The sequence below is a fragment of the Manis pentadactyla genome, chromosome 13 (genome assembly GCF_030020395.1).
Source record: "Manis pentadactyla isolate mManPen7 chromosome 13, mManPen7.hap1, whole genome shotgun sequence".
Classification (NCBI taxonomy): Eukaryota; Metazoa; Chordata; class Mammalia; order Pholidota; family Manidae; genus Manis; species Manis pentadactyla.
This window is the reverse complement of record NC_080031.1, coordinates 96733536-96761466: the sequence shown is the minus strand read 5'-3', so window position 1 is coordinate 96761466 and position 27931 is coordinate 96733536. Positions and strand designations below refer to the sequence as shown.

At 53.8% G+C, this 27931-nt stretch overlaps 1 protein-coding gene across 5 annotated transcripts in view; it reads left to right on the top strand.

Moving 5' to 3' along the window:
- Positions 1-9055, top strand: part of LOC118918758 (core histone macro-H2A.1) — an 82147-nt gene extending 73092 nt beyond the window's left edge. For all 5 annotated transcript variants that reach the window (XM_036897942.2, XM_036897925.2, XM_036897932.2 and 2 more), the window contains exon 9: positions 8291-9055. In XM_036897942.2, coding sequence (XP_036753837.1) covers positions 8291-8456 — 166 coding nt within the window. In that variant the 3' untranslated portion in view covers positions 8457-9055. The remainder of the gene's footprint in view (positions 1-8290) is intronic.
- Positions 9056-27931: the final 18876 nt, after the last annotated feature.

Here is a 27931-nt window from a genome sequence, read left to right as displayed (position 1 = left end):
CCTCCCAGCCCTACCAGTAGCTGTCGTGGCTCTGTTCCAAGCCACAGCGGTCTGTGGGCAAAGCCTCTGCCCCTTACACTTGCATTCCACACCATCCTTCTCCAGATCTGCTTGCTCTATCTCCGTCTTGTCGTCCTGCTGATAAGGGGCGGGGCGCCTGGTAGAACCGCAAGGTCAACTGCATGATGGTGAAACGGGGCTGGGCCTGCTCTACCTCTCAGCCCTGAAATATCTCCAGGCAGAGCAGACTCCCCAGCATCATCAGTAGCGGCCCAGCTGCCCCTCAGACAGACAGACAACCCAGAGGGCCACCCTGGGAGAGAGCCGTCACTGAGCAGCTGATGGGGCAGGCAGGACTCAGCAACAGTGCCCAGCTACACCGCCTCCCTGCCGATGTTACCCCCAACTGTCAGCAAACAGTCACTCATCAAGCTCCCGGCTGGGGCTCAGGCCTCACTCACAGCTCCACCGCAATGGGCTTGGTATTTCAGCCACTAACCAGGTACATGATGGCACATAAGCCCAACTCTGTCAAATGGCATAATGATCCCCCATCAGCATCTCAATGTTGAGATGGGAGAGAGCTTTGAGAACTCTGTGCCATGGTGAGGGTGTGAGGCTGGTCGGGTCTCCTCTGCCTCTGAGGCTGTGTCCTACCACCTGTCACACCACCCGGCTCCTCCCTGCCAAAGGGCTAAGTCACAAGCGTCTGGAAGCTCGCAATCAGGATTGGGCACTGAAGAAAGGGAATCTGGCCTTTAGAGGCTGCCACTGTTGGTATGTGGGCCAAGAGGGCCACAACCCAGGGCTCTGTGTGGGCAGAGACTGCTCCTGGGGCTTCCTGTCCAGATCACAGGCCTTTGGGGTCTCTGCCATCGGTCCCTCCAGGTACCCAAGGGAAGGCAGGGCTGTGTGTCAGCTGCACTGTCCTGGGCGAGCCTGAGGAAAGGTCCTCAGAACCATTCCTCATTTATAGAAAGCTTTTGTTTCCAAAGCACTCCCCTTCCCAGCCCATGAGGAGGACAGACAGTAGATTCTGGTCCGTTTTCATCTTGGGTAAGCCCTGTAATTCTGCCTTCCCAGACACCGCTGTCACTGAGATCCCACACCTCAGGTGGCAGGGCTGGTCTTGGGTGGCTTTCCTGTCACATCACCCTGGGGTGTCTGCTCAAGCGGAGCTTAGACATCGTACCTGGAAGGCCCTGCCCTCAGGCAGACAGGCCCTGCCACTGTGCCCAGGGCTTTCTGAGGGCCACAGAGGTCACACAGACTGGCAGAACCCCCCAGCCTCCTCTGGAGCCTGTCACTGCCTGCCCCCTCCCTCCCCAGCAGTCCCGCCGTGGCCCCCTGCACCAGGGCTCCTTTGAGCAAGGGCCTCAGCGCTCTGCGCCCTTAGAGCAGGTGCCCTCCTCCAGCTCCAGGCAAAAAGAAGCTGGAGCACCAAACAGCCTCATCTCCGGCGTGAAGGGGGATGGGTGCGAGACCAGGAAGGGAGAGCTCCTGCCCCCAGCCCATGTTTGCCCGTGCACTGCGCACGCCTCCTCATCCCCCAAATGCAGACACCCAGAGGTGATGCGTCACACCCATGTTGGTTTGCAGTGCCGTCTACACTTCCAGCTGCTATACTGCTTCATTCTATTCTCTTACCAAGAGCATATGTTGAACACCATTTAAATGCATATTGAAAGAAGAAAGGCTAACAAAGTGTCTAAAACCCTTTTGGTTGGCTCTCAGGGCACCTGACACAGACCAGCACCCTTCCTAAGGCGGTCAGCAAGCACCCTGTCGACCCGTGGAGATGCACAGGAGGTGTCAGGGCCAGTCCCAGAGCCAAGACCTTTTCTCTTTTTTTCAAAGTACTTTCCTTTGGATCAGAGCAAAACTAGCCAGCTTCCTGCCTCCCGCCCCCCACCCCCCCGGAAGGTCTGCTCTCGGGCACTGCACCTCTGGGGCGGCCTCTGTCCCTGGCCTGTCCTCTCAGGGAGCCAGGCTGTGGAGACTGCCCTTCCTCACAGATGGCTCTGAGGCTCAATTAGGCAGATGCACTTTGATCTATTTTGATGAAAGGTGCTTCCAAAGAAAGAACAGGAGCCTTTATTGGAAGTAATAATTTCATGCTCTTTCATATGGCTATTGGGAAATTTTTAATTGAAGCATAAAAGTAATTCTCTACATTTTTCATGGAGTAAAAAGTTTTTAAAAATAATCAATTGAAAGCTTTTAAGCAGGCAGAACGCCAAAGGCAAGCACATGCACAGCTGCCCGGCCCCACATCTGTCAGGCAGACCTGGCCCCGCACAGCCATGTAAACAGCTGCCCCCTCTTTCATGAGGAACGAAAGGGATTACCCCAGAGCCAGCCAGTAAATCACGGGGGGCTTTAGGAGGGGAAATAAAACCACTTGTTTGTGGCATCCAGTGTCTCCAGCATAAAAGTCGTGTTAGAATTAAAACAATAATATAAATGCAAACATGTTGGTAAAGAGCCGAGGGATCACTTTCTCTCGGCCGAGGCCCCGCACGGCAGGCGTGTGGACAACCGCAGCCCCCGCCAGCACACCGGCCCATCTTAGAGCCAGGGAGGCTGCAGGCGTCACCCCGGCCTCAGGAAACCGCCTCCGCACCGGGGCCTCCTGTCCCCGGGCTTTCTGGCCCCGTGGTGGTTGGTATCTCCATTCCCTCGGCTCTTTGTGACATCAGGGGCGGCCCTCTCTGGGGCGCAGTACCTAGGGCACAGCTAGTTTGGGGCTTTGATTAAACTCTCCTTAGATTTATGAGCTTAATAGGAAAGCCGGTTTTTCTTCAAGCTCCCGTTTATGGGTATTCCTCGAGTCCCAGGCACTGTGCTGAACCCTTGATCTGCATTATCTCACAGGGACCCTGTGAGGTGAGCACTGTTGTTAATTCCACTCAGAGGTGGAGAAACAGAAGCTTGGAGGGGTTAGGTTCACCTGAGGTCATGCAGCCAGTACTTGGTAGAGCCAGAATATGACGGGAGGCCTGTGGTGTCCGTTCTCCTTATCCTCAGCCTCCTGTCCCTGTTGGTCACCTCATCATGTCCCACCAGAGGGTCCCCCACTACCTGCACAGTGTGTGTGAATGGATTTGAAGGAACCTGGGAAACACCACCTTGAAATTCGCTGACCTGACACAGCCGTCAGCCTCCCTAAGCCCCCCAGGCATGGGCCTTAGAGGAGACATATGAAGGATAGAAACACACTGAATTGGGGAGAATTACTTATTAACCCGGAGCCTGGGAGCTCTGGCGTGGAAGGTCAGAGGCCACCTTGGGGTCAAGTGGCCCCTCGCTAGTGTCAGGGGGCAGAGCCTGCAGGGGCGGCACTGGGCCCATCAGCCCCTTCTGACTGTTAGCTTCTCCTCCTTGTGGCCCACTGTTCTCAGCCCAGGACCCCGACGGCGTGGACTCTACGTCTAGATGGAGTGGCCTCCGGCTGGGGCGGCTTCAGGCAGGTAGTCAGTCGAGGCCAAACAGAACATGGGAAGATGGAAAGGCCCAGAGCAGTGTGAGGGAACCTAGTCCTAGCGGCAGAGTGTCCCCAGGGGGTGGCATTGTCCCCATCACCCAAGCTTTTGAGATATCCAGCCCTGTCTGTCCCCCAAACAGCCAATATAATTAGACACGTGGCCTGGTCCAGCAAGAAAGTCAGGATCCATCTGGAGTCCCCCTTTACTCCTTCCTAGCCCTCAAAGGCCAGCTTCCAGGCTGTCTCCTCCAGAAAGTCCACCCAGACTCTTCCAAGCCCCAGGACATGGCCCCTCCCCATAGGAATCTCTGGAGTCCCTCATCTGCCTGCTCCAGGCTCCTCTATGCCTGACCCGCCTGGCCCCGGAGGGTGAGCTTGCTGTGAGCAGGGACAGTTGGCGATACTCCAAACGCGGAAGGGGCTCGGGAAGGCCGGAGGGACTCAAGCCGTCTGTAATGCGGCCCTTGTGACCCCAGAATCCCTGCCGTCCAGGGAGGATGACAGGACAAGCAGCCCACACGTACAGCCCCCGGCCCCACTGAGCAGACCGGCCCAAGAGGTCACCTTGCATCAGCCTTGGGAAACTGAGGCCAAGGCACTGGGGAAAGACCGCTGCAGAGACAGCTGAAGTGACCTCAGGGAAGCTCAGACAGCTGCTTAGTCTGGTCAAGGCCAAAAGAGAAAAGAAAAGGTCACAGTCCAAGACACTTGGCTCAGGGGAACTTAAGGCTCATGCTATAACCACAGCCCACAGCTGGCACATCAGGGGCCAAGGAAGAATATGAGGGACCCCCTTTGGGTGCAGCAGCTCCCTTGGTACTACCTCCAGTGTTGCCGTCACCATGTATGCCATTGAGGTACTGAGTTCCCAGTTGGTGAAACTTATGCTTGGCGGTTAACATCTCTGCCCAAGGACAGCTGGGATTCAAGCCCAAAGCTGACCTTAGAGTGCAAGCCCCTCTCCCCTTTTGCTCTATTGCATCTGGGAGGAAGTGGTGTCTGGTCTTGTCCAGAAGGCCGACACCTCAGTGTGGCCATGGGACAGAGGGACTATCATGGAGGCAGGAGGCCTGAGATGGGGACGGAAGGCACAAAGCCTCGGCCGAGCAGGGACGGCCAGTCAGAGGGGCTGTGGTTACACACCAACAAGGAACAGAGCCAGCGAGAGGCCAACCGGTGGGTGGGACACTACAGGCAAGCGGCCTCCTAAAGCTGGGCACCACGGCACGGAGCCACTGGCCACACCACGCGAGCAATCGGGTGGTCACCCTCCGGACTGGGCACTACAGACCCCATGGCTTTCTGGGGTGCTGACACCGACGTCATGGTGCAGGGAAGCTGTGAAGACAGCAGCAGTGCCACAGCCACAGCTGCCTCGGGCCTGGGCCTTCCGGGAGAGCCTTCGAGGCCACCTGCTTTATAGAAGGGCATCGTGTTGTTCAGTACTCCCAGCCTCCCCAGGTAATCAGTACTTCAGTTACCCAGGCCCTCTGCCCAGCTGGGAAACAGGATGCAGCCAGGGCTTAGACTCAGATCCTGTGTGGCCCCAGGGCCTGAGCTCCGAACCGCTCTGCTGCTGTGCCCTGGAGGCGGGGGCACAGCACGGTGTGGTGAAGCACTCTTGTGAGAGCACCTACTTACATATTCCATTTTGCTACAAATATTTCTAACTGTGGCTACTAGAAAACATTTTGGAGCCCCCACCAGAAAACATTAGAAAAGCCATTGCCTCTGCCAGTCTTTCCTGGCGGCCTGCATGGTACAGAGTAGCCACAGTGCCGTGGCTGGGCTTCTTTACATTGTGGTTGCCCAGGAAAGGGGGATGGGTTTGTCAACCAGAGGTTCTCCTGGAAACAGGTCAGATCCACACTGACCCAAGAGCAGCCTTGAAGGACAAGGCCAGCCCGGCCCATGTCTCATTAACAGCAGAGCATGCAGGTCTAAAACCCGTGGTCCCCACCTTTCTCCCCGCTTGCAGGTTCTTAACCTTCGGGCCCACGCTGCAAGCCCAGATGGTAAAGCGCACCCTGGCCGCAGGTAGAGCAGAGGCTCTCCGAGGAAGGTTCCAGGTCTGCTGGGTCAGACTCCCTGGGTGGGGCCCAGCAGCAGGCGTTTCAACAAGTCCTGCATGACCCCACTAGAGATGAAAATGGAACTATTGATGTAGAGGAGCAGAGAAGAATCTTCCCTTGTTGAGAGTCACAGACCCCTTTCCAAGGGTCTGAGGCAGAGGAATGGAAAGCTCTGGATGAAGGTGTGTCATGAAGTGCTGGTCTCAGGCGGGAGTCACTGGCATGGGGTTGACACCCTGGGGGCCTCCCGGTCAGCAGGGGCCGGGGTATCTGCGTCACACCGCAGCCCACCCGGCTCTGGCAGACCAGCTGCAGGATAGGTGAGGGCAGCCAGCGCAGCTCCGCCCCAGGGCCAGCTCAGGCTGGGCAACACAGGAGGAGATGGGCTGTGACCACAGGGCCACACAACACCTGGGGAAGTCCAGGGCCCTCGCTTCAGTCCAGCTCACCTGTGGGAGGCAGGCAGGCAGGAGGGCACCTCACCTGGGGGAGCTCAGGGCTGGGGGAGCATGGCCTCAGGCTTCCTGTGCAGAGAGCATCTCCAGCAGCTCTGCTCAGCCCCCACCTGAAGGTCTGCCTGGCCCGGAGAGCCCTCAGAACTCCCTGGGCCTGAGCGCGAGCTGCTTCCGGCAGCAGGCTGGGCTCCCTGTCCTGCCACAGCTTCTGCAACTTCCCCAGTACTGCAGGTCTGGCCATTTGCTACTGCCGCCTCCATTTTTTGCATCAGGGATGAAATTAGTGTCCATGATTGGACGAGCCCTTTGGGCAGCATCTGAACTTCCATCAGGAAAGTAAACCCTTGCTCTTTGTGAGACGCTTAAAATGGGGTGTTATTCCAGTGACTCTGTGGCCCTGCTCCTGCACACCCCTCGGGAGCGGGGCCGGTGGAGGAAGGGCCCGTCCCTACATCCCCACAGGTGTGAGCTGGGCTCCTCACACCACTTGTGTGCATCCCTCCGAGAAATGAGAGGTGCCCGCTGAAAATGGACAGTGGAATTTACTTCCTCAAGCACTTCCCAACATATGTCTTCCTCCGGACAACCTACCCTGTGTGCTCCTCAGCTCCTGCGAAAGTAGTCAGGGCAGCCGAGCCGGGTGTGGTGAGAACAGCTGCTTCCCAGAGTGGCAGATCTGAGAGGGGCATGACTTAGCACGTGGGTCCCTACCTCTCCCCACTCCCAGCAAAGCCCTTCATCCCACAGTGTCCCCACCACCCTCCATCCCGCCCCACCTGTCAGTCCCCCTTCCTGCTCTGGTGGCCGGCAGAGCCCCCGGGTCCCCGTGGAAGGAGGCGTGCCTGTCTGGTGGCGCTGCCCTGCAGGAACACCTCCATAGCTCTAGTTCTGCCTCTTTGAACAGCAGGTCTTGTTGGCGGTCGTGTGTGCTGGCGGCCTTGTGCGTGTACCATGTGGCAGAGGAGGAGCCGCTGGTGTGTGAAGGGTGGGTCACACCCCCTGTCGCCCGTAGGCGCCTCTGCGCAGGCTGGGAACATGCACTGGGTGACACCCGTGCATCCAAGGATGTGCTTCACTTCTGAGGAGTCCAGAAGTCACAAGGGGCCCACTGGTGCACTGGGCGAAGCCCTGTTTGACCAGAAGCAAATCACATGAATGGTCTTCTGAGGCTCCCGTGAAGCTCTGAGCACTGACAGAAGAATAAGTTGCTCTCCAAGAGAACCAGCTAAGTTAGTCCAATACTCACAGGCCCTTAGCGTGAGGCTAGGAGTGTTCTAAGAGGTCCCGCACCTTACCCATTCAAGAACCCCTCACCTGGTGGTAGGCACCCTGTCTGCAGGAGAGTCCCACCGAGACCCAGCACTTCGCCAGCCGGTCTCCAGGTTCAGCACAGAGTGAAGGCTGTAGCTCTGCCAGAGGACAGGAATCCCCGGGAACCCTGGCCCCAGCTCTCCCCCAGCGAGCATCCCTGACTGCAAACAGGTCGGCGAGGGCTGTGAATCCAGGGCCATGACTCCAGAGCCCGCGTTACCTCTGCCAGGTTAGGCAGCCTGCTGCCATCCACCTGGGTGGCCTGGGCCCTGCACCTGCAGCGTTGAGACCGCCTCTGTTGGATTAACAAATACCAACCTTTCCAGCTCTGATTTTAGCCTCTTGCTTAGGTTCTGAGCCCCTACCTCCAAAATTGCCATGGGACGTTCACCTTAGATGGAAATGCACGTGGATTCCCACCATTCTGGCTCGGGCGTGGGAGCTGCCCCTTGGCCAGGAGCTCTTTCCCTGCCCGCGGCTCCCTTTGCCCTAGACTGTGGGGTGCTGCAGGCTGATGAGCACTGGGGTTGGGCTCCTGGCCAGCAGCCCCAACTCCCGTGCACTCCAAAGCCATGACCCTTCTGTGTGCGTGGAAGGGAGCCAGTGTCTTCCTGGAGCGGCTCCCACCTCCAGCTTCCCCCGAGGTTGAGGCCCGCAGGGAGCCTTTGAAAGCCGGGGCTGTGTCAAGCCCTGTGCTAGTCATGGTGATGTCGGGACAGAAACGTAGGAGTTCATGCTGCCCTTGGGAGACTTAATGCAGACCACACGCCACGGCACACAGATCCTGTGCGTCTGCTGGTTGCCTTTCAGAAAACCTCCTGCCATGCTTTTCTCTGAGAGCACAGAGGATGCTCTCCCGTAGGTCACAGCTCTCTGCCCACTTGTCCTGCTCCGTGTGGCTGGGGGAGGGGCGGATCCACGGCCCTGCGGCCGCCTTGGTTGCTGAGCATTTGTTCTGCCTCCTGCAGGAACGGTTTTCCGAAGCAGACGGCAGCTCAGCTCATTCTGAAGGCCATCTCCAATTACTTCGTGTCAACAATGTCCTCTTCCATCAAGACAGTGTATTTCGTGCTTTTTGACAGTGAGAGTATAGGTATCTACGTGCAGGAAATGGCCAAGCTGGACGCCAACTAGGCTGAGGACCTCCAGAACCAGCCCACACCGTGCCCCCGCCTCCAACTTGAATGAAAGAAAAGAAAAAAAAAATCCCTCTCACTCCTACTGGGAGGCGGGAACCCTTTCATTTTCGATTTTGCTCATCTAGGGAAAATAAGGTTTTGGTTTCCAGTTTAATTGTTTTTGACCTTCTAAAATGTTTTTGCGTTAGCACTGATAGTTGGCATTACTGTTGTTAAGCACTGTGTTCCAGAGCGTGTCTGACTTTAGTGTAACCTAGGAGATTTTATAGTTTTATTTTAATGAAATCCTGCTTGGCACCGAGCAGTGGGGAGAGCAGAGTCTCCTACATGTGGCAGAATCCAGGAAGCCCGTCCCGTAACCGTGTGTCGTGGTGCTTTATCGTACACCCAGTGGCGTTCTTTTTACTATAATGTTCCTTTTTGTCTCAAGAAGAAAAGTCATGAATTTGCAGCAGACTTAATTTTTGTTTACTTTTTGTCCTAATGATAGATTTGAAAATGAAAGATTTAAAAGGCAGAACAGAATCTGTTGTCCTTAATTATATTTGCAATTTGAAATTTGTGTGAATTGATTTAGTAAAATGTTAAACTGTTGTTATGACTGGCATGTCTCAAGTTACTGTGCCCTTGAGCCCTAAGTCAGCTCCTCTTGTCAGAGGATGGGGGACCTTGGGTGGGGTGCCCACCCCCAGGCTGCCCCACGGCGGCCACTGCAGCCTGGTCAGGGGAGCGGGGGCTGCGTCTTCAGGCCCTAATGGCCGGTAGAGGGAGTCATGCAGTCTCTCCCCTCAGCCCTGGCACACTCGGGCAAGGGTGTTCGCCCCGTTTCAGGCACGAAGGGAGTAGATGCCTTGAAAGCTGTCTGGGTGGCCAGTGGCGAGCTGGGACTCAACCCGGGTCTTCAGACTGAGCCCGGCTCTCCCCTGCCGTCTGCCTCCCTCCTGACAGTGTCTCCGGTTCGTGGTTGGTCCAGTGCTGCTGGGCCACTTGCCGGATGGAGCTGCAGAAGCCTCGAGCCCTTTGACGGGGCTTTGTTGGGCCTCTCGTTCTAACAGGATGGGGGGTCTGGTGCCAGAAGTTTCCTAAGGGCAAGGTGCCGCCGCCGAGGTCCCTAAGATGTGCTGCCAGCAGGCGTGTGCCTTCTCACGGCTGCGCGTGTTTAGGGAGGTAGATTATTTAGAAAGATGGCAGCTGTGCCAGGGGAGCTAAATTTCTGTTACATAAATTCAGCAGAACACAGACACTATTTGCTCTAAAATGTAATTTTGCCTTAATCTAAATTTGTCTAAAATGCACAGGAGACTGCTTCTGTCTCTTCCTAAGAAACATGCCTGCTTCTCAAGCCAACTGAGGAAATGTACAGCACACTGCATATCATGGGTGAATGTAAAGGGCTGCTTTTCCTTTCCAAACTGTGCCTGATGAAATCGAACTAGAAGTCCTAAAGCATCACACAACCAGTGGCAAGAAAAGGCACTACTTCTAACTCAAACCTGAAAGTTGTTTTGCCAAGTTTCTCCTATATGTAAGGTACTACTGATAAGACTTTTCATCTTTTTTCCAAGATCTTTTCTGGGTATAGATTACACATTCCTACTTTTTGATTAGAGTTTAGCAACAACAACAAAAAAAGAATATCACTGTTTTTTCAAGATGTATCTTAAAATGATACCATTTCATAAGTAAGGTCTGCAGACTGCTTGGACAAACCATATTGTGCAGCCGCTCACTCAAGGGCATGGTTTCTGCAGGCAGAATCTGCAGTGTGCAGGCACACTCTAGTCAGCAAAAAAAGAAAGAAAGAAAGTCTATTTGGCCTTGGTGGTATTTCTAACTCGGACTGAAACACAGATGGACTGGGGCTTAAATGGCCCGTAGGTGAATTCCATGTCCTTACCTTCCCAGAAGCAGCTCCTGTACTTGGCAGTGATCTGCCACTAGATGTCACTAAAAGGATTGGGAAGTAACCAGAGGACATGGCAGCCAGTTTCTGCTCCTCCTTGTGCTGGCACAAAAGAAATTGCATTTGTCAGGATTTGCATGAATTATCTACCATAATCACCTAAATGTTTCTAAACTTTCAGTAATCCAAATGCATCGTGCCCCTGAGATGTGGGCTTATTCAAGAAATTCTTTCCAATAAAACCAAGGGAAGAGCCACCCAACCGCCTGAGATTCTCATCATCTTTAAACCACCCAGTTAGTTTTAAAAACTGGGATCAAAAGCTCTTCTCTGATGTCAACCTCATGTTTACAGGAAAAAAAGAAAACAGCTCGTTGCTTTAAAAAAATTGGTGTAACTGCAAAGAACCACTTGAATGCATACATGTCTCTCCATTCAGAAGATAAGTTGGCAGTTAGTAAAATTTACTAAAAATGCAATCATTCTGTGAGTGGGGAAGTCTGCAGGGTGCACGGAGGAACAGTTGTCCCAAGCCTTCCCTTTGCCACAAGCTATGTCAGAGGCACACTTGCAGCGAGTGCTAGTGAGCGGAGCCACCCATCAGTGCCTGAGCCCCCAACCCCAAGCGGGGGCCGTGCAAGCCCATGATCTGACAGGGGCACTAGGCAGGCAGTGCCCCCCACTTGTTTCTGAGGAGCAGTCCTTCCCTCAGCAGCTGGGCTCGGCCCTGAATAATCCAGATGATTTCCTCTGTGCTCCTCCATAAAGCCCTTTAAATGCCATCTGAGCTTTAACATGGTAAATGGCTCTAAGTTGGACTAAACTGACAATAACTGTTGTGTGTGTAATGCATGCATGCGCACACACACACACACACACAGTCCTCTACACCTATCATTTCATCTACTTGGCACCCTTATGAGGTTGGTAATACTATCCCCATTTTATAGGTAAGAAAAGTACCACAGAGAGGTGAAGTATATTCCCCAAGGTCATACAGCTATCAATGCCGGGGCTGGGATTTGAACCCAGCTATCTGACTGCCAACACAGCTCTCCCTGATCCCCAACCCCCAGCGCTGGCCTCCTCTTTGGGGTGCACACACACCACCCTGCCACCCCGCAGTTTTGCTCTGAGTAGGCAAGGCTTCTAGCCTATTCATTGATAGTTCCTATGTGGCTGGCCCTGGTGGCACAAACAGAACCCGCTGGAAGACAGGCAACTAGAAGTGTGTATTTAAAGCAATCCAGGGGCCAACAAAGGTTGATTGGGTACTTCCTATGAATGAAGCCTCAGACGGAGGGCTCTGGCAAAGGTAGGGGGACATTGCTTCTCCCCAGCAAGTGGGGGCCCCAGAGAGGTGCCTGCTAAATGGGCAGGGGCTCAGAAGAGGGAGCTGCTCTCAGTGACTCAGAGTGTCAGGGAAGCTTTCTGGGGGCAGACCACCAAGAGCTGGTCTTTGTAGGAAAGCCTGAAATCTTCTAGGCTAAGAGAGCAAGGTGACAGGTGATAAGTGGCAAGAGGCACACAGGTGTCTCTGCCCCAGCCTGGGGAGTTACCTGTGTCCCCTGGGCTGAGATGCCAGGCCTGCACCCCACTCACAGCCCAGCCTCGTCAGCCCTGGCCTGTGGATTGTTTGGCTGGACTCCTCCCTCCATTCAGGGTCTGGTGGCTGTGTTTGGTCACAGCTACAGTTAGCCGCCACTGAGAAAAGACAGAGAGAGAGAGAGAGATGGGCAGTAAGCTCCCTCTCACCCAGTCATGCCCACCCAGTCCCGGGGCCCCAGGGCATGGGCTTTTCTCGGGCAGTGCAAGACCTGACTGGGTCAGCCAGTGCCGGGGCAGGCAGTCCTCTCGTTTCCTTATTTGTCACTGCAGCCACATTGTCAGTCACCCTGAGCAGTCCTCCTGTCCCTCTCATCAGAGGCAGCGGTGGCTGGGGGGACAACAGGGCAGATTTATTCATTAGCAACTGCAATATTTAATTTTCACAGCCAGGTGCCACCCGTCAACATTATCTCGGGAGCCGGCCTTGGTGCCGCTTTGGAGCACTGTCCCTACGGCCCAGGGCGTGGGAGGAGGGTCCCGGGCCCACCCTGGGCTGAGAGGAAAGGGAAACGCTCGGTGGCAGTGGTGAGACCGCCTTCACTTTGACGTTCCTTCTATTTATAACCTCGCCTGTTGTGTTTGCTTCTGGGGCCCCCAATATCAAAACAATGTCACATGGCTCTCCTGACAGGTGAGGCAATAAAACCGCTCATTAATCCCGGCCTCCGTTACCACCCCTCCCTGCTCCTCAGCAAAGGTGTGTCAACAGACTGGCCTTTCCCTGACCCCTGAAACCAACCCAGCCGGGGCTGCTTTGTCCAACTCAGAGGGGGTGTCTCAGAAACACTCTCTCCGTGGCAGGCACTTTCCCCCTCACGCCCCTTCTGTCACCCATGCTCACACACAGTACTCACTTGCGTACACCCATAGGGCCTTCAGAGCCCTCTGCCAGCAGGCATGCAGAGAAATGGCCACCATGGGCAGAATCAGTCCGGACTCTGTCTCCTACAAAATAGCTGAAATTCCTCCTTGGAGAGGCCCTCCTTGACCTATCTCTGTGAATGGAGATCTGCTACAGCCCCCTGGAACGGGCTTAGAAGGGGCACCCAGGGTGCCTCGGGAACATGCTGGGCCCAGCCCCCACAGCAGAGGGGGCACCACTGATGGGCCCAGAGCACATGCCACAGGTAATGTATTCACCAAGAAAGAGGCCTTGGAGTGCCCTGAAAACTGTCCCGGTGTCCCATGGAGAAGGCCACTGCCTTGAGGGTGGTTTTATGACCATACTTTGTGGAGGGCAGAAAGCGTGGAGTCCCACAATGATACTCTCCAAATCTTGCATCTGAAACACTGGAGCCAGAAGCATGACCACAGCACAGACGAACACAGCCCCAGAACGCACGTGAGCAGGCCCTGCGCACCCTGCTGGTGAGAGTCCCGTCCAGCCCTGGACCCTTGGACAGGCAGCTTTGAACCCAGTGACATGGGGATGTCACACCGCCCCGTTCCCACAGGCAACCCTCCCACCGACGAGCTCAGCCTCCTGGGCAAGAACCCTGGCCTCCCCTGAGCCAGGCTGATGACACCTCCCCTGTTGACCACCACGGCTTGCCAGGTCAGGCCCTACGCTCAGCCTTCTTGACACGTCCGATACGCACTCCACAGGCAACCTGATATTTCTGTACCTTGAAACGACAAGCCTTCCTGAGCTTAAGAGAATAAATTAGGGTTGAGTTCAACTAGGCTCAGCTGTGGCAGATGGGCAAATTGATTTGCTTCCCACCTGGGAGATTAAATTCCACCGCCCAAAAATGGCAGCAGGGTAATGAGCTGTCAGTCAAACGGCGCAGAGCTGCGGCCAGGCGCGTAATTGAACCCCAGCAGCTCCTCATTAGGTCCTGTGTAGGTCCTGGCTATGGATTCCCACCTTGGAGCGGCCTCTGAACCCCATGAGAGCACACCTTCCTCTGCAGGGAAAACACCTCCTTGGGCAAGGGTGACACCAACTTCAGGGAGCTTTCTAAGAGCCAAAGTGCTCACATACACTGTCCACGGCCACTGACAGCCCCTCCAGGATTGAACTGGGGGTAAATCCAACCAGGAGGTTGGCAACTTCTACTGAGGATGATGCCTTAGTACCTTGCTTCCCAGGGGCCCTGGCCCGAACCCTTCTGTGCCTGCCCACATGTCCCTGGTCACCCCAGGGCTTCTCAGAGGGCAGCATGCTGAAACCGTCACCACACTCCACTCAGCATAGGAGACGCACGCTGGTTCGGCCCTCACAACGACAGGGCCAGTGGTGGCAGTGTCTCCATTTATAAATGGATAAGGAAGTTCAGAAGCTGCCTTCTGAAGCCAACACAGGCCCAGGAATGGAGGAAGGCTGGTCTCTGCCATCCGTCATCTTCCACCCCTGCCTCTCTTTCCACCCGTGGTGACTCTTTCAGGCCACTCTTACTTGCTTTCAGGCCTTTACATATGCCAGTTCCTCAGCCCAGAACATGCTACTGCCATCTTTTACTTACAGCCCTGCACAACCCATCAGGTCTCTGCTCTCAAACTTTCACTGCCTCCAGGAAGCCTTCCTGACCCCACTGTCCAGGACAGGTCCCCCTTCTTGGTATACTCTGCACACCCACCATTCACAGCACTGTGCCTACTGGGCAGCTGTCACAGGTCGACATTGCTGCCTCCCCATTAGGCAGTGGGTGTCATTCATTCCCACACACCCTGAGCCCTCTGTGTGGGCCACACAGCAGTGAGCATGCAAAGGAGACCCTGCCCACCAGGAGGCCAGGGACCAGGGCCCTTGCACCCAGTGGTACCCTCGGCGCCTGACCCAGAGGGCCTGGGACAGGACAGGGGCCCCCTCTCAGCAGCTGTGTGCATCACTGGTCAAGCCAAACCTGCTAGGACCTCAAAGGCTGGTCACAAGGCAGGGGGCCTGACTCAGAGAAGGCAGAGAGAAGACTGAAGAAAACATGGTCACACCTGATGCTGTGTAAGCCAGATGGAGATAACATCTGCTGGATCTCTTCCTTCATGTGGGCACATGGTAGCCTTAGAGTGAAGTCTGATGTTGGCACTAGGCCCCAGCTTGGCACCCTCTTGCCACACTGCCTAACCATGGCCTGGATCTCAGAGCATCTGGTGTTTCTGCTTTCTTTGGCTCTTGATTTGAAAATAGAGTAGACATAGGACTTTTCTGGCTAGATGCTAAATCCACGGTATCAATAAACAGGGGAACAGTGGAAAACATTTGCAGGAGGGACCTCTGAGCTATAGCAGCCAAGAGCCCTTGCCCACATGCCAGCGAGCCTAGGTGCACAAATTTTACAAGCAAGGGTATTGGCACAGGGCAGGTGTCCTTGGTGGGCTACTAGCAGCATTTCCTGATGGTCTAACACAAGCCTGAAACAGGAAGCCTCTCCTGGCCCCAGCACAGCGGGCGGGGGGCCAGCTGCTGCCAACTCAGTCCGAGTTCTGGATTCTGGAACTGTCAGGCTCGTACGGCAGACAAAGAGGCTGAGATCATGAGCGCATGGGGCACGCTGGCCCTTGTGAGTCTCCAACATGCCCTAGAGAGGATGTGTCTTTAACCCTCTGCCTCCCGGACCACCACATCACGGGCAGAATCCCAACGGCCCAGGGCCTTCAAGGCCCCATCTGCTTCATCCCTCCTTGATTAGGCGGAGGAATGAGAGTGACCAGCCAGCCAGAGCTGTGACTGCAAACTGAGAAGTGGCAGAGGTGGGAGGACCAGGCACGCTAAGAAGTCTGCGTGCATCACCTCAACCCTCCCAATGACCCTGCAAAATGTACATTGTTATTCCCACTTTTCAGATGAGGGAGCGCTGATCAGAGGGGTGAAGAGACCTGCTCAGCCACACAGCAGGAACCTGGCAGGACCAGGATTCCAGACCAGGATTGGGTAACTCTGAAGTCAACTCTTGTTCACTCTGTTATGTTGCCACCCAAGGCCACAAAAGGCATGTTATCCCGTTTTACAGATGAGGAAAAGTGAGGAGGAAGTCAGCACCTTCAGCAGCAAGTGGCACAACCCGGGTAGAGACCCAGGACTCCAGCAAAATCTCAACTGACACGGGAGCCAGCCTCAAGCTCTGCTCCTCTACAGACTGGGGGCCAGTCAGGGCCTTCCAGCAATTAGTGGGCTCCTGTTAAGACCCAGTCGCGCCGCTCTTGGGCCAGGACTTGTTTTTGTTCCCGTGCGGAGGCCCTCGCAGGAAGGCCAGGCACACGTGCGCAGCCCCATAAATCCAGCCGGCGTCGCTCATTACAACGGTTCTGCTTCACGACTCTGCCGGCCCCAGCCCGCGCGGGCTTCTCGGGCCGGCGGGCCTCCCTGCAGCCGAGCTTGCTGCCCCGTGCCGCCCGCAGCCTCAGACATGAGCTCACCCAGCGCGGCATGTGCGGAAGTGGCCGGGCGGCACTCTCCGCAGCAAGGGGACAATGTGCCTATTAAGGCTGTCAGCTGTCAGCCCCCCACCAGTACACCCTGCCCTGCTAGGGCAGGACCACCCCACTCTGGGCCCTGCCACCCTCCAGCCCCTGTGGGTGTGCCCACAGGTGTGGCCTGTCCCCTCCCACAGTTGCCACAGGAAGTGCAAGCAAGACAGGGCAACTGGGGAAATGGGCTCATAGCCAGACAGCCCCTGGGCACTGTCCTGCCTCCTGGAAGACTGGCCAGTTCCCTGACGGATCTTGGGCAGGTCCCTGGATCCCCTGAGCTTCCAGCCCCACACCTATAAATCGGGAAGCCCCTCCCCGCCCTGGCAGGGCAAGCTCTGCTCTGCAGCCCACGGCCTGGGACCTCCGTACTGATGCGTTCTGTCTGTATGAAACCTGGCAGGCCCTTTATTTCTGCGGTCTGAGGAGCTGGGAAGGGATGAAGGGCGAGGGGAGTCACCCTACCTCTTGAGGGTGTGTTCTCCTCATCTGAAAACAGAGTCGGCAGCTCACTGTCGGGGACAAATAATACACATGGGCCATTTCTTTCTATTGCTCTGATTTCCAGAAAGGTTAGAAGCCATGTACCTGCCTTGGCTAGAATCCAAACTCTGGCTATGGTCAGTGTTTGAAAGTGGCCAGCTCGTCTCCATGTGGATCAAGTTCAAGGGAATCCATGATCAACACCATGTGCCAGTCTAAGCTGACCTTTACTAGATGTGGCTGAGGGTTGCTGCTGCCATGAGCAAGCCCTCCTCCATCTGTGCTGTCCAATATGGTAGCCATTAGCCACATGTGGCTGTTTAAATTTAATTATGATTAAATAAAATTAAGATTTCAGTTCATTTTCATTAGTTACCTATAAGTGCTCAGTAGCCACATATGGCCACTGTACTGGGCAGCTATGTTCCAGAACATCAACGCATGGAGCCTTTCAGAGTGACACCCCAGGCTTTTCATACCATTTAATTTAGTGTGCAGAGCAAAATCCATGGCCATTTCCACCAGCAAACGGTTCTATGCTACCCACAGCGATACTGACGGTGATTGATAATCCCAGTGGTGGAAACAATAATATCCATGTAGTGGACACTTCTGTGTTCTAGGCACTGGGCTGGCTGCCTCATAATTATTGCACTCGAAACGCTCCCTCTCCTCCACAATACCCCACAGTTAGTGGCTATCTCCATGTTGCTCATGACAAAATGGACTCAGGGACACTAAGGAACTCAGGCAAGGTACAGTAGCAAAACCAGCTTGGACGTCAGAGTCAACCTGCTCCTCGAATACAAACCTGATCTAAGTGCCTGCTGTGCTTGGACTGGACTTGTACCCAGGGGAGTGACTGCTCTTCCCAAGGGGCACCCATTCCCTTCCCACCCCCCACTCAGCACTGATCACTTCCTCCTCTCAGGAGAGCTGACCTGTCTGAGCCCGGGCTGAGGGTCCTTGGGGGCCACATGCAATTCCATGTATTGGCCACCGGGATGTCCTGGCCCCACCATCCACCCCTAGTTCTCAGAGGGACCTGCTCACTGGGCCCAGCAGGGCCGGCCACCCTAGGGAAGACAGTGGATGGCGGCCCCGTCTGCACTGCAAACCCCTCAGGGAGCATGGCTCCCTACAGGTGAGGTGAGGTCAGGGGGCTAAAAGTGACACAAGGTGTCAGGTGGGCACCCCAGTGAGTGTGCCTGTGAGCAGGAGCAGACCCCAGGCGCCTGCCCAGAGCCACGGCTGGGGCACAAACCCAGGCACAGAGAGCCCGACAGGGTGACTGGCCTGGCCCTTGCGGTGAGCCCCAGCACTTCCGTTCACTCACCCCTCCACTGAACACATCAGCACCAGGCCCTGGACTCAGCGCCAGGGTCGCCTACAGATCAGGTCCTTTGGCCACGACACACTGTCAGCCCCAAGCCCCTCTCCCACTCCATCCTCGGGACCCCGAGAGGCTGGCAGGCAGGGCAGGGACAGTCACCGAACTTGACAGACGGAGAAACTGGGTCTTGAGGAGCAAATGCGGTCAGTCTCCCAAGTCCTGCCGACCGCCGCCCAGGGCCTGGCCACAGGGCTCACCCCCTGCTCACCAAGTCACTCTGTAAAAGGAGCACTTCGCGTGGACGAGGCGCACCGTGGGCTCTGCGGCTCAAAGGCCAAATAAGGACAGCAGAGGTGCGAGTCCATCCTGGCCTCCCCTCCTCTCCTCCCTGCGGAGGGCTGGGCTCTGCCCTCCCCAAGGCGTGATCCCATGTTCGGCTCGCTGAAGCCCTAGGACTCCAGTTTAAGAGCCTTTTTATAGACTCCTATAAAGGAGAAAGTGAACTTTCAACATGTTTGCACTCCACTAAGTCAATACACACAAAAGGGACAACAGCAGAGCTCCCTCTACTCAGATGCGGCCCGGCAGGGCTGGAGGGTGGCAGCGGTGCCACCAGCCCCCGCGGGCGTCTATCTGCGGCCGCTTCTCCTCACCTCTGGGTCTGCAGCACGGCGCCAGTTAACAGGCCGCTGCCCACCAGGGCCGAGGGCGGGCACTAATGAGGCTGGAAAGCCCTCCCCGGCGGGGCTAATGGCTGGCTCCTGCCCTCACTCAGCTGAGACGACCCCCAGATGGACGGTTTCCATGGGAAGATTTAGAGGAGGGGAAACACGGAAGCTGTAAAGTTTTAGTAGGAATCCTCAGCCATCCTCCTTTGTCCCCACCACTCGTGCTGCCCTTTATTTTGGAGAGAGCTTCCTTTTTGCTTTGAACTTAACCCCTTACATCTAAGAAACCCTGTGCCCTCCTCCAGGATCCAGGATCTGGGCACAGAGTCCCCCAGAGATGCCTGCCTGCCCAGGAGGAAGAGGAAGAGAGGGATCAGGTACCCCAGAGGGCCTTCTCCTGCCCAGCCTTGCCCTGGAACAGTCCCCAAGAATGCCATCTGCCAGCCTGCCTCTACGCCAAGGTCATGGCAATCAAAGTTGCATGCCTGAGACCTGACACACCCCTGAGAGTCGGGTTTGCAGACACGGCACAGGACTCTCTCTTTGCTCACCGATACTGAGCACCTACTGTATGCAAGGTTTCCTGGACGCCTGGTGGGAGGCTAAGAAAGCAGACATTTGAAAGGATTGCTGGGTTCCAGTCCCAGCTGTACCACTAACTGTGATCTTGGGGGTATCACCTAGCTTTTCTGAGTCTATAAGTGACCTCTAAAATCGGAACAATAATACCCCTGCACACACACACCATGAGATTGCTGTGAATACTAAACGACATGGTACTTGTGCCTGGCATGTAGCAAGTACTTGAAAAATGATAGCTTAGAGCCCTCACAGCTCTGTGAGGAAGGTACCGTTCTCCCCCTTTGAGAGCAAGAGAACTGAGATGGGTAAGTGACCTACCCCAGGTCACATGGGAGAAAGAGACAGACTGGGTTTAAATCCCCCCATTCTTTGAGAACCTGAGGCCAGAACCATAACTTTAGTGCAAAACACTCCAATCTTGGGAGCAAAGCAGGCCCCTACATCAGTGAGAAAAGCTTGGTGTCAAGAAACTTTCCTAGAATTTTCGTAATCAACAAAGCTAAAAGAGGAATTAACTTGGGCATCACGGATCAGTGTTGCTTCTTAGTTTGAATTGGCAATGGCAGAGGAGGGTGGCATTTTAATGTTTTCAGTGCTTAGGGAAGTCAGTCTAGTGTGGGGGGCAAATTTATTACCTGCTGCAGAAGGTCTAACCCTTATTCCATGGGCAGTTAACTAACCATGCTCCTCGGAAGCCAGGCCAGCAGCATCCCAGCCCATGGTGACCGGGTGACAGATGTCCTCTAGCTGTGCCCTCAGACAGGGTGGGGCGGGGAGGGGTTGCAGGTAAGAGTCAAGGCTGCCTGGCATCCCCCTCAAAGAGCTGGCATCTCTCTGCCACATTCTGGTCTGGAATTATCTGAAAAATTGGTATCTCTGCAAATTCTTACATTCTGGGGGAATTTTTTGGAATTATTCATGAAATAGTTTTTCCTTGTTTCTAAAAGGATCAAGGACTCCTCAGTGTAAAGTCATATAAAGGCCTGGAGTGATTCAAGCCTGGAATTAGCAATGGCACAGGTCAGAAGCAGAAGGAAACTGAGGCCCGGGTGCAGAGGGACCGCTCAAGAGCCACTTACTAGTCTTGTGTTAGTGCTGGGCAGGAGGGCAGCATTCTCCTGGTCTGCCTGCCTTTCTGTCTCTGCATCGCCCTTCTTTATAACAGTCTCGAAATGCCCAAATCCCAGGTAATTGTCTGCACTAAATTCCACTTTAGATAAAGAACCAATTTGCTTTTCTAAGTGTTTAAAGGTCGAGGGAGGGGCGGATCAGTGAGGCTCTGGGTAGAGGCCCTCCATGAGCAAAGGCTGGCCTGTTCACAGAAGATTCCCGAGGCCTTAAAAAAAGTACAATGTCGAAGCTAACTGCGCCTCACCACGCCCCCCACCTTGTCATCACCCCAGCCTCTCAACAAAGCCAGCGGCGAATCGCACGCTCTCCTCTTTAAGCCTGGTGAGGATGTTGGTTTAGTGCTTGCTCTTTGAACACACTAAAGCCAAAGGTATTTCTAAGAAAAGCTCACAGAGCCCATGGCCATTTTGCTGTTCTATACAGACCTGAGAGGAATGGATTCCCCTGGAACCCATCTTTTGGCTGGAGTGTCTGCTCTCTGGAGCACATCGAGCCAGAACTGTTGAAGAAATGCAGCCGAACAGAGAGAAGCTGCAGTCACAGAGCTAATGACTGTGACTCCGTAGGAAAGAAGGGCACTGTTCTGTGTCAGTGAGTCCTGATTATTCCCTGGTGGCCTGGTCTCCCTGCTGTTTGATCCCTATTTGCTGTCAAATGGGACTCTGAAGGGAATGCATGCTCCAAGGCTGGAGGGTGCTTGGGAAGGCCCACCAGCAGATGCGTCAAGTAGCAAGAGGAGAGAGGAAACCCAGCCAGGACGGCTGCTGAAGGCCAGTGGCCTGGCACCTGCTGCAGGGGCAACTTCAGGAGACAGGGAGGGAGGACGAGCTCTGGGGTGGACCTGGGACAGGCCCTGAGCTCCTTCGCTCATTCAGCCCAAGCTCAGGACTTGTGTCTGTATTAGCTTCCCATTGCTGCTATAACAAATTACCACACGTTCAGTGGCTTCAAATAATACAACGTATCTTACAGTTCTGAGGTCAGAGGTCCAAAATGGTTCTCAGTATACTAACTGTCAGGGTGTCACCAGGCTGTGTTCCTTCTGGACACTTGTAGAGATCACCTGTTTCCTTGCCATTTCCAGCTTCTAGAGGTTGCCTGCTGTGGGTAAAATTGTAGTATTTCCAGAATATCTCTCCTGGCTTTAGTACATCTGCATATCAATAGGCATTCAGAGGTGGAAACAAGTATGGCTTTAGTGCATTTGCATCATTCCTCAGGGGTGGAGAGAAGTTCATCTCCGTATCAATGGGTAATTACCTGGGCAAGAGGACTTATCTGTACCTGAGAGGTGAGGGGAGGGCCGGTTTTGCTTCTGCTGAAGCAGGAAACACAACCGGCCCTGGACTGCAGTTTGTGAGCAATAAATGGATTTCAAACTTTATTTCTCCCTTTGACTGCTTTTGATTTTTAGAGGTATTTTGCCCTGGGATTTACTTTCCCCGGACTTACACCTGCATTCTTTGGCTCCTTCAACGCCCTCCATCTGCAAAGCCAGCCACGAAGCATCTTTTAAGTTCTCTCTGGGTCTGTCTGACCTCTGCTTCTGTTGTCGTGTCTCCTTTCTGACTCTGACACTCCTGCCTCCCTGTCTCACTTACCAGGGCTCTGTGATCACACTGGACCCAATCAGATAATCCAGGATAACCTCCCCATCTCAAAACCCCTAACTTAATCACATTTGCAAAATCTGTGCTATGCAAGGGAACGTATTTACAGGTTCTGGGGATCAGGATGTGGACATCTTTGGGGTGCTTTATTCTACTTACAGTGGAGTCCTCATAGATCCTCGGGGCACAGTGCTCCCTCACACCAACAGAAACAGAGAAATATGAACTGCTGTTAGCAGAAATAATGTGTTACCAGGGCAGGAAGTCCAGTAGATTATGCACAGCTTTCCCTACAGCGTTTGTTCTCCCAGGGGGCCCCAGGCTCCCCTTCTCTGACTGAGCCAGCCCCAAGGTCAGGCACACCCTGAGCCCTTGTGGGATTAGGACCTGGACCCTTCATCACTTAAACTGAATCTTCCATACCTGGCTGCTGGGCCCCCTCAAACCTCTTATTACACCACCTAAAAAAGCTCCAAATGTGGCCTCCAGTCACTTTGTTTTTGAGTAAGTTCTCAATCCTGCAAATTTATGGGAGGGTGTGAGATATGGATGCTGCAGAACCACAGAGGGCCCAGGTTGCTGGCACTGGGCAGCCTGGTGTCAGCTGTACACTGCAGCTCCCCCGGGACACACACACACACACACACACACACACACAATGTGCTGGTTGTGAGCAGGACTCCGGAGCCCATGTACTTGGCCACGTACACCTATTTCTGCACTTGGCTGAGCCCCCCAGCCTCAGCAGACCCACGGTCACAGGCACACTGCAGCCCAGAGGGTAATTTCCTATCCTTTTCCAAACACTGGGGCTGGGGCTTTCTCCTGCTTCTCTCTAGGCCTTAGAGTGCCTGCCTTCTCTGCAGACTCCCATCCCCAGGAGGCGTGCTCCTCCGCAGCCTTCGTTTAGGAAGGGCTCTTGCAAACCCAAGTCACGTTTAGGCACAGGTGCAAAACCGCAGCCTCCCCAGCCTCCCAGGAGGACTTGGGGGCAGGGTGGGGCAGAGCAGCCCCATCTGAGTGGGGACCGTGGGCTTCACCTGCAGGACTCCTTGAGGAAACCTGTGTAAACTCCTTGAGGCTCCACTCAGCCTCTCAGACGCCCTCCTCCCAGAGCTGGAGGGCCATCACTTCCCCAACACTGGCAACTCAGTTTCTATGTTGACACTCTGAATTATTGGCTCTTTCATCTGGGCTTTCCTCTCATCACCCAAACCAGACCCAACAGAACTTAGTCCCACAGACCCCAGTGACAGTGACAATAGGTAGCATTTGTTGATTGCTCCCTGCCCTGGCCTGGTGTTTCCCCTCTTGTCAAAGAACCCCACCCAGAGGCCCCAGCATTCCGGCTGCTGGGCCCAGGCAGCCTGTGTGACCCTAATGCCAGCCCCAGGCGCCGTGGGCAGCAGCTGAGCACTCCCAGCCCTGTCCCCTGGCCGAGCAGAGCCCCCTGCCCCCGCAGGCCTGCGAAAGCCGATGCGAGCACAGCACAGGGCCTTGTAGTCCCTGAGGAGAAGCGTCCTTCTGCTCTGCCACTAGCACCTGCTGAGGCCTTAGCTTTCAGTGATGGGGACGTCCTGACGCAAAGACTGCCTGGGGCCGGGGGCAGTGCCAGGGAGAAGAGATGAAATGCGACTTTCCTAGTGGAAAAGGTCTAAACAAACACTCGGGGCTGGGGGAGAAGATTTAAAACCAGACTTGTGCGATAGAGCTGCTGAAATCCTTGGGAATTAATCCTGATTTTTTTTTTTTTAATCTGAGGTTCTGGACCCCAGGAGCTCTGGCCAGGGAGTGTTTCGGGAACAACTCAACAACACAGTGGCTAGTACCTCTGCAGAAGTCTGCAGGGTGGGCTCACGGCCAAGTGCTCATCACACACACATCTCTCAAGGCGTCCACGCTCGGGTCACCAGCAGCTCCAGACGCCGACTTTAAAGGAAACAGGGCCTTGCCTTGACAGTGCCCACCACAGCCTTCTGCCCTCACAAATACAGTGCAGCACCCGGCACCCCACTTGAAGGTTTACCTGTCTGTCCCTTTTGAATTTCTACAGCTATCGTGAACAAAGAAGGGGAAAATACCAGCAAAACCCCACCCATTGGTGCCCACCACTGTCAGTGTGCCACTTCCACTCAGAGACACAGCTGTGCAATTGGCACGCGGAGAGCCAGGCTGCTGCCCATGCAGCCCGTCCAGGCCAGTCAGGGTCACTGTGCCGTGTCTTCTGAAGAGGCACAGGACAGTGAAAAGGGGGTGGGCCTGGCTTCTCAGCCCAGCCTACCTACTAGACGTGTGACCTGGGGTACATCACTTGCCATTTCTGAGCCTTTCAAAGGTTGTTATGAGGATTAAATAAGATGATACAAGCAGATAAGCAAGGTGCCAATACAGGGTCTTGCACACAGTAGGCAGTCGGTGCTCATTAAATGCATGGGTCTTACTTCCTCTTCCCCCTCCTTGTGTCTCCATGCCCTGTCCTTCGTCAGATAAGAACCTTACAAAGATAAACTGGATCTTTTTCCTTCCTCTGGATGGACCCTGGGCTGTGTCCGGTGTGCCCCTGAGGCCTCCTGAGACACAGAGGCTGCTGGGTCCCCGGGGAGGATGAGGCAGGTTACTGCACAGGCGAGACCGTCTGCTCCTGGCAGTGCACCAGGCCCCTCTCTCAGAAACGGCCGCCACCAACGCTGGACAAGACACAATAAACATCAATTTAAATGTGAAGGCTAAGCAGGGAGAAAGAAAGGAAGGGCGAGAAGGAGGGAGGAGGAAGGGAGCAGGTGAGGGAAATCCTAGTGCTAAAATCGCTAAGTAGGACGACAAAACTGCGTGAGCACTGCCGCCAGGGGATGCCTGAGGGGCACGTGCCAAGCCCAGAAACAGACGAGGCTTCTGGCCCACAAAAGGGGGAGGTCTGAACTGGGGGCTCTGCCTGGATCCGGGAGGGAAGAGCTCCCCCTCCTGTAATCCAGTCACTGCACAAGGAGACCAGGAAACTCGACTGTTTCCAGCCTCAGCTCTGAATGAGGAAATATCCAGGAAGCGTCCCATGTGAGTTCACAGCCCGAGCCTGCCTCTACTTGGTTTGGGTGTGAAGTTACAACCCTTCTCAAGGTGGGAGGTTCCAGGCAGGTAAGTAGATTTAAAGTGCTTTCAGGTAGGTAGCCTCCCTGGGCACCAGGAAGAAGCATTCACAAAATCTCTGTGGAGGAAGGCGCACCGAACCCAGGCCCCTCAGGAATCGTGCAGATGACAGTCAGTTAGAGATGAACCTACTGTCAAAAATAACCCAACACCTGAGGGAGGAAGCCACCAGGAGTGACCATCCACAGAAATGATAGCAGCAAAATTGGCTCCTGAGGGCCAGATATTAAATTTGAAGATATGAAATATAAAATGAGACCTGTAAATTTAAACATCATAGAGAAAGAAATGTTCTATGCCTAGGCATATTTGAAAAAGAATCAACTAGAATTTCTAGAAATGAAAAATGAAATTAGAAGGCCAACGAACAGTTAAATACAGCTGACATGAAAATTAATTAACAGGAAAATATTTAAACAACTCAGAAATTGGCACAGAGATAGAACGGGGTTGGGAGAAAAAAATGAAAGCAATGTTTTCGAAAAATAAGACACTGCTCACACTCTGTGATAGGCCATGAGGAGAGCAAGCCTTAGACAGCGGCTGCCCCCTCAGCCTGGAGCCCAGAAAGTACAAGTTGAGTAGACCTGAGCATGCCCAGTAGCCTGGAGCACAACAGAAGACCTCCAGACCCCTGAGTGAGGAGTATTTTCTGTTGTATGCCTCTCAAATTATTACGAAGAATTATTGCTGCAAGAACTAATAAACAAAGAAATTGGTACCTAGAAGTGGGGTGCTATGGCAACTTAAATATGTGGCATTGGCTTTGAGACTGGGCAGCAAGTGGTAAAGAAATCTAAACAGAACTAGAGAAATGGCATCTGGGTTATATGGTGGGAAAACTGCTGCTCAAGAGACTTGCAAAGCCAAAAACGTACCTAGTGTACTTATGGCTTCCCGTGAAGAAATATCAGAAAAGATGATTCCTTGTGGGAGTCGCCTGTGAGCTGCATTTCGTGGGGTGCTACAGGCAAGCAATGAGCTCAGTAAAAAATTGGTTAGTTTGCAAGCAGAATTGAGAGGGTCCTGAAGTCCCTGGACTTGCACATTGGAAAACAGAACAGTTTCCTCACCAAACTGAGGGTGTGGCCATTCATTAATTAATCAATGAAGGGTGTGTGGTCTTGGGTCAAAGACCAAATCAAGGGCACAGCCTTTAAGACTGTCTCAGAACAGAGATCAAATCAGAGATGCGGCCACCACGCAACAACTGTAGAAATGTGATTGGATTTAAGTCATAACTGGGCGATGAAGGATAAAACCAGGCTTTCCACTGGAGGAAAGCCTGATTAACTCAAAATACCTGTAATTAAGGGGAAGGAGAGATGAAGAGAAAGGGAGAGGGAGATAAAAGAGGAAGAAAAAATGACGGAGGAAAGGGCAGGTCTCAGAAGAGCTGCGGGTCTGGCTTTGGCATACGGATTGGGACTCAAAAACACTTTAAAGGTATTTAATAAAATATTCAAAATATCATAAAGTCAAGTGCATTTTTAAAATTTTGGTATCATTAATATATAATCTTACATGGTCAAGTGCATTTTTAAACATGATTTTGAGAGCTCTGTGTTGTCAAAACCATTGCCATAAAAATTCCCTTGAACCCCCAACTCTCTATAGGCAGAGAATAGGGTGAGAAAATGACTGACTTGAAGGAGGGCATATTTCCTAAGGGTAATAGAAAAAGTAGGAACTTCCACAGGGTGAAACCAGGAGCCACGGAGAAAATGGATCCGGGTGCTGCTCTGAAAGAGCAGAACCCCGGCCTAATCCCAAGTGGAACCGCGCCTAACCCCACAATAAGAGGATCTCACAATATTTTACCCAAAGGAAGGCTCTGCCACGGACCCCCCTGCTTCACACCCCCCACACTTCCCCTTTTCAAGGGGCAATGATGACTTGTTACTTTGTCATCACTCTTCAGTTGCATATTGTATATCAGTTAATTTTTTTCAGGGGTGGGGAGCATTATGCAGATACTTGATTATTTAGTTCACAGGTCTTTGGGCCCAGACAGCTGATGCAAATTGCAAGATTCTGAGCCTGGTGGGATAACTGGATGAAACTTTTAAACTGTTTATCAGGGGTAGGGAGGAAGTCCATTTTGCTTGAGACTTAAAGTACATGTTTGCAACTCCGACTGTGGTAAAGGGCATTACTGTTCAGCAAATAATCATCTTTCCTCAACACCCTCCATGAGTGAGGTGGACTCTGCCTTCAGGCTTAGCCATGTGACTTCCTTTGACCAATGGAGTATGAGTAGACAGGATGTATGCCATTGTTAAATGTGCTTTTGCGGTTTGTCCTGGCCTCTCACATGCCTGAGAATTCACCCAGGGCACTGCTGTCCTTTCTGCAGGGGTCCTGGGAGCCCTGTGGATCAGACCCAAACCCAGCCCTCAGCATGGAGTGGGACCACAGAGCCAACCCACAAATCTGTGAGCAAAGAGCACATCCCTACAAAACTCAACAGAGATAGACTGAGAAAGTTTATTTATTATGTATCCCATTGGATTTCCTGAAGAGAACAGGATGGGAAAGAGGAAATGAAGAGATAATGGGCAGATGTTTTACAGATTTAGGAGGCCCAATGAATCCCAAGTA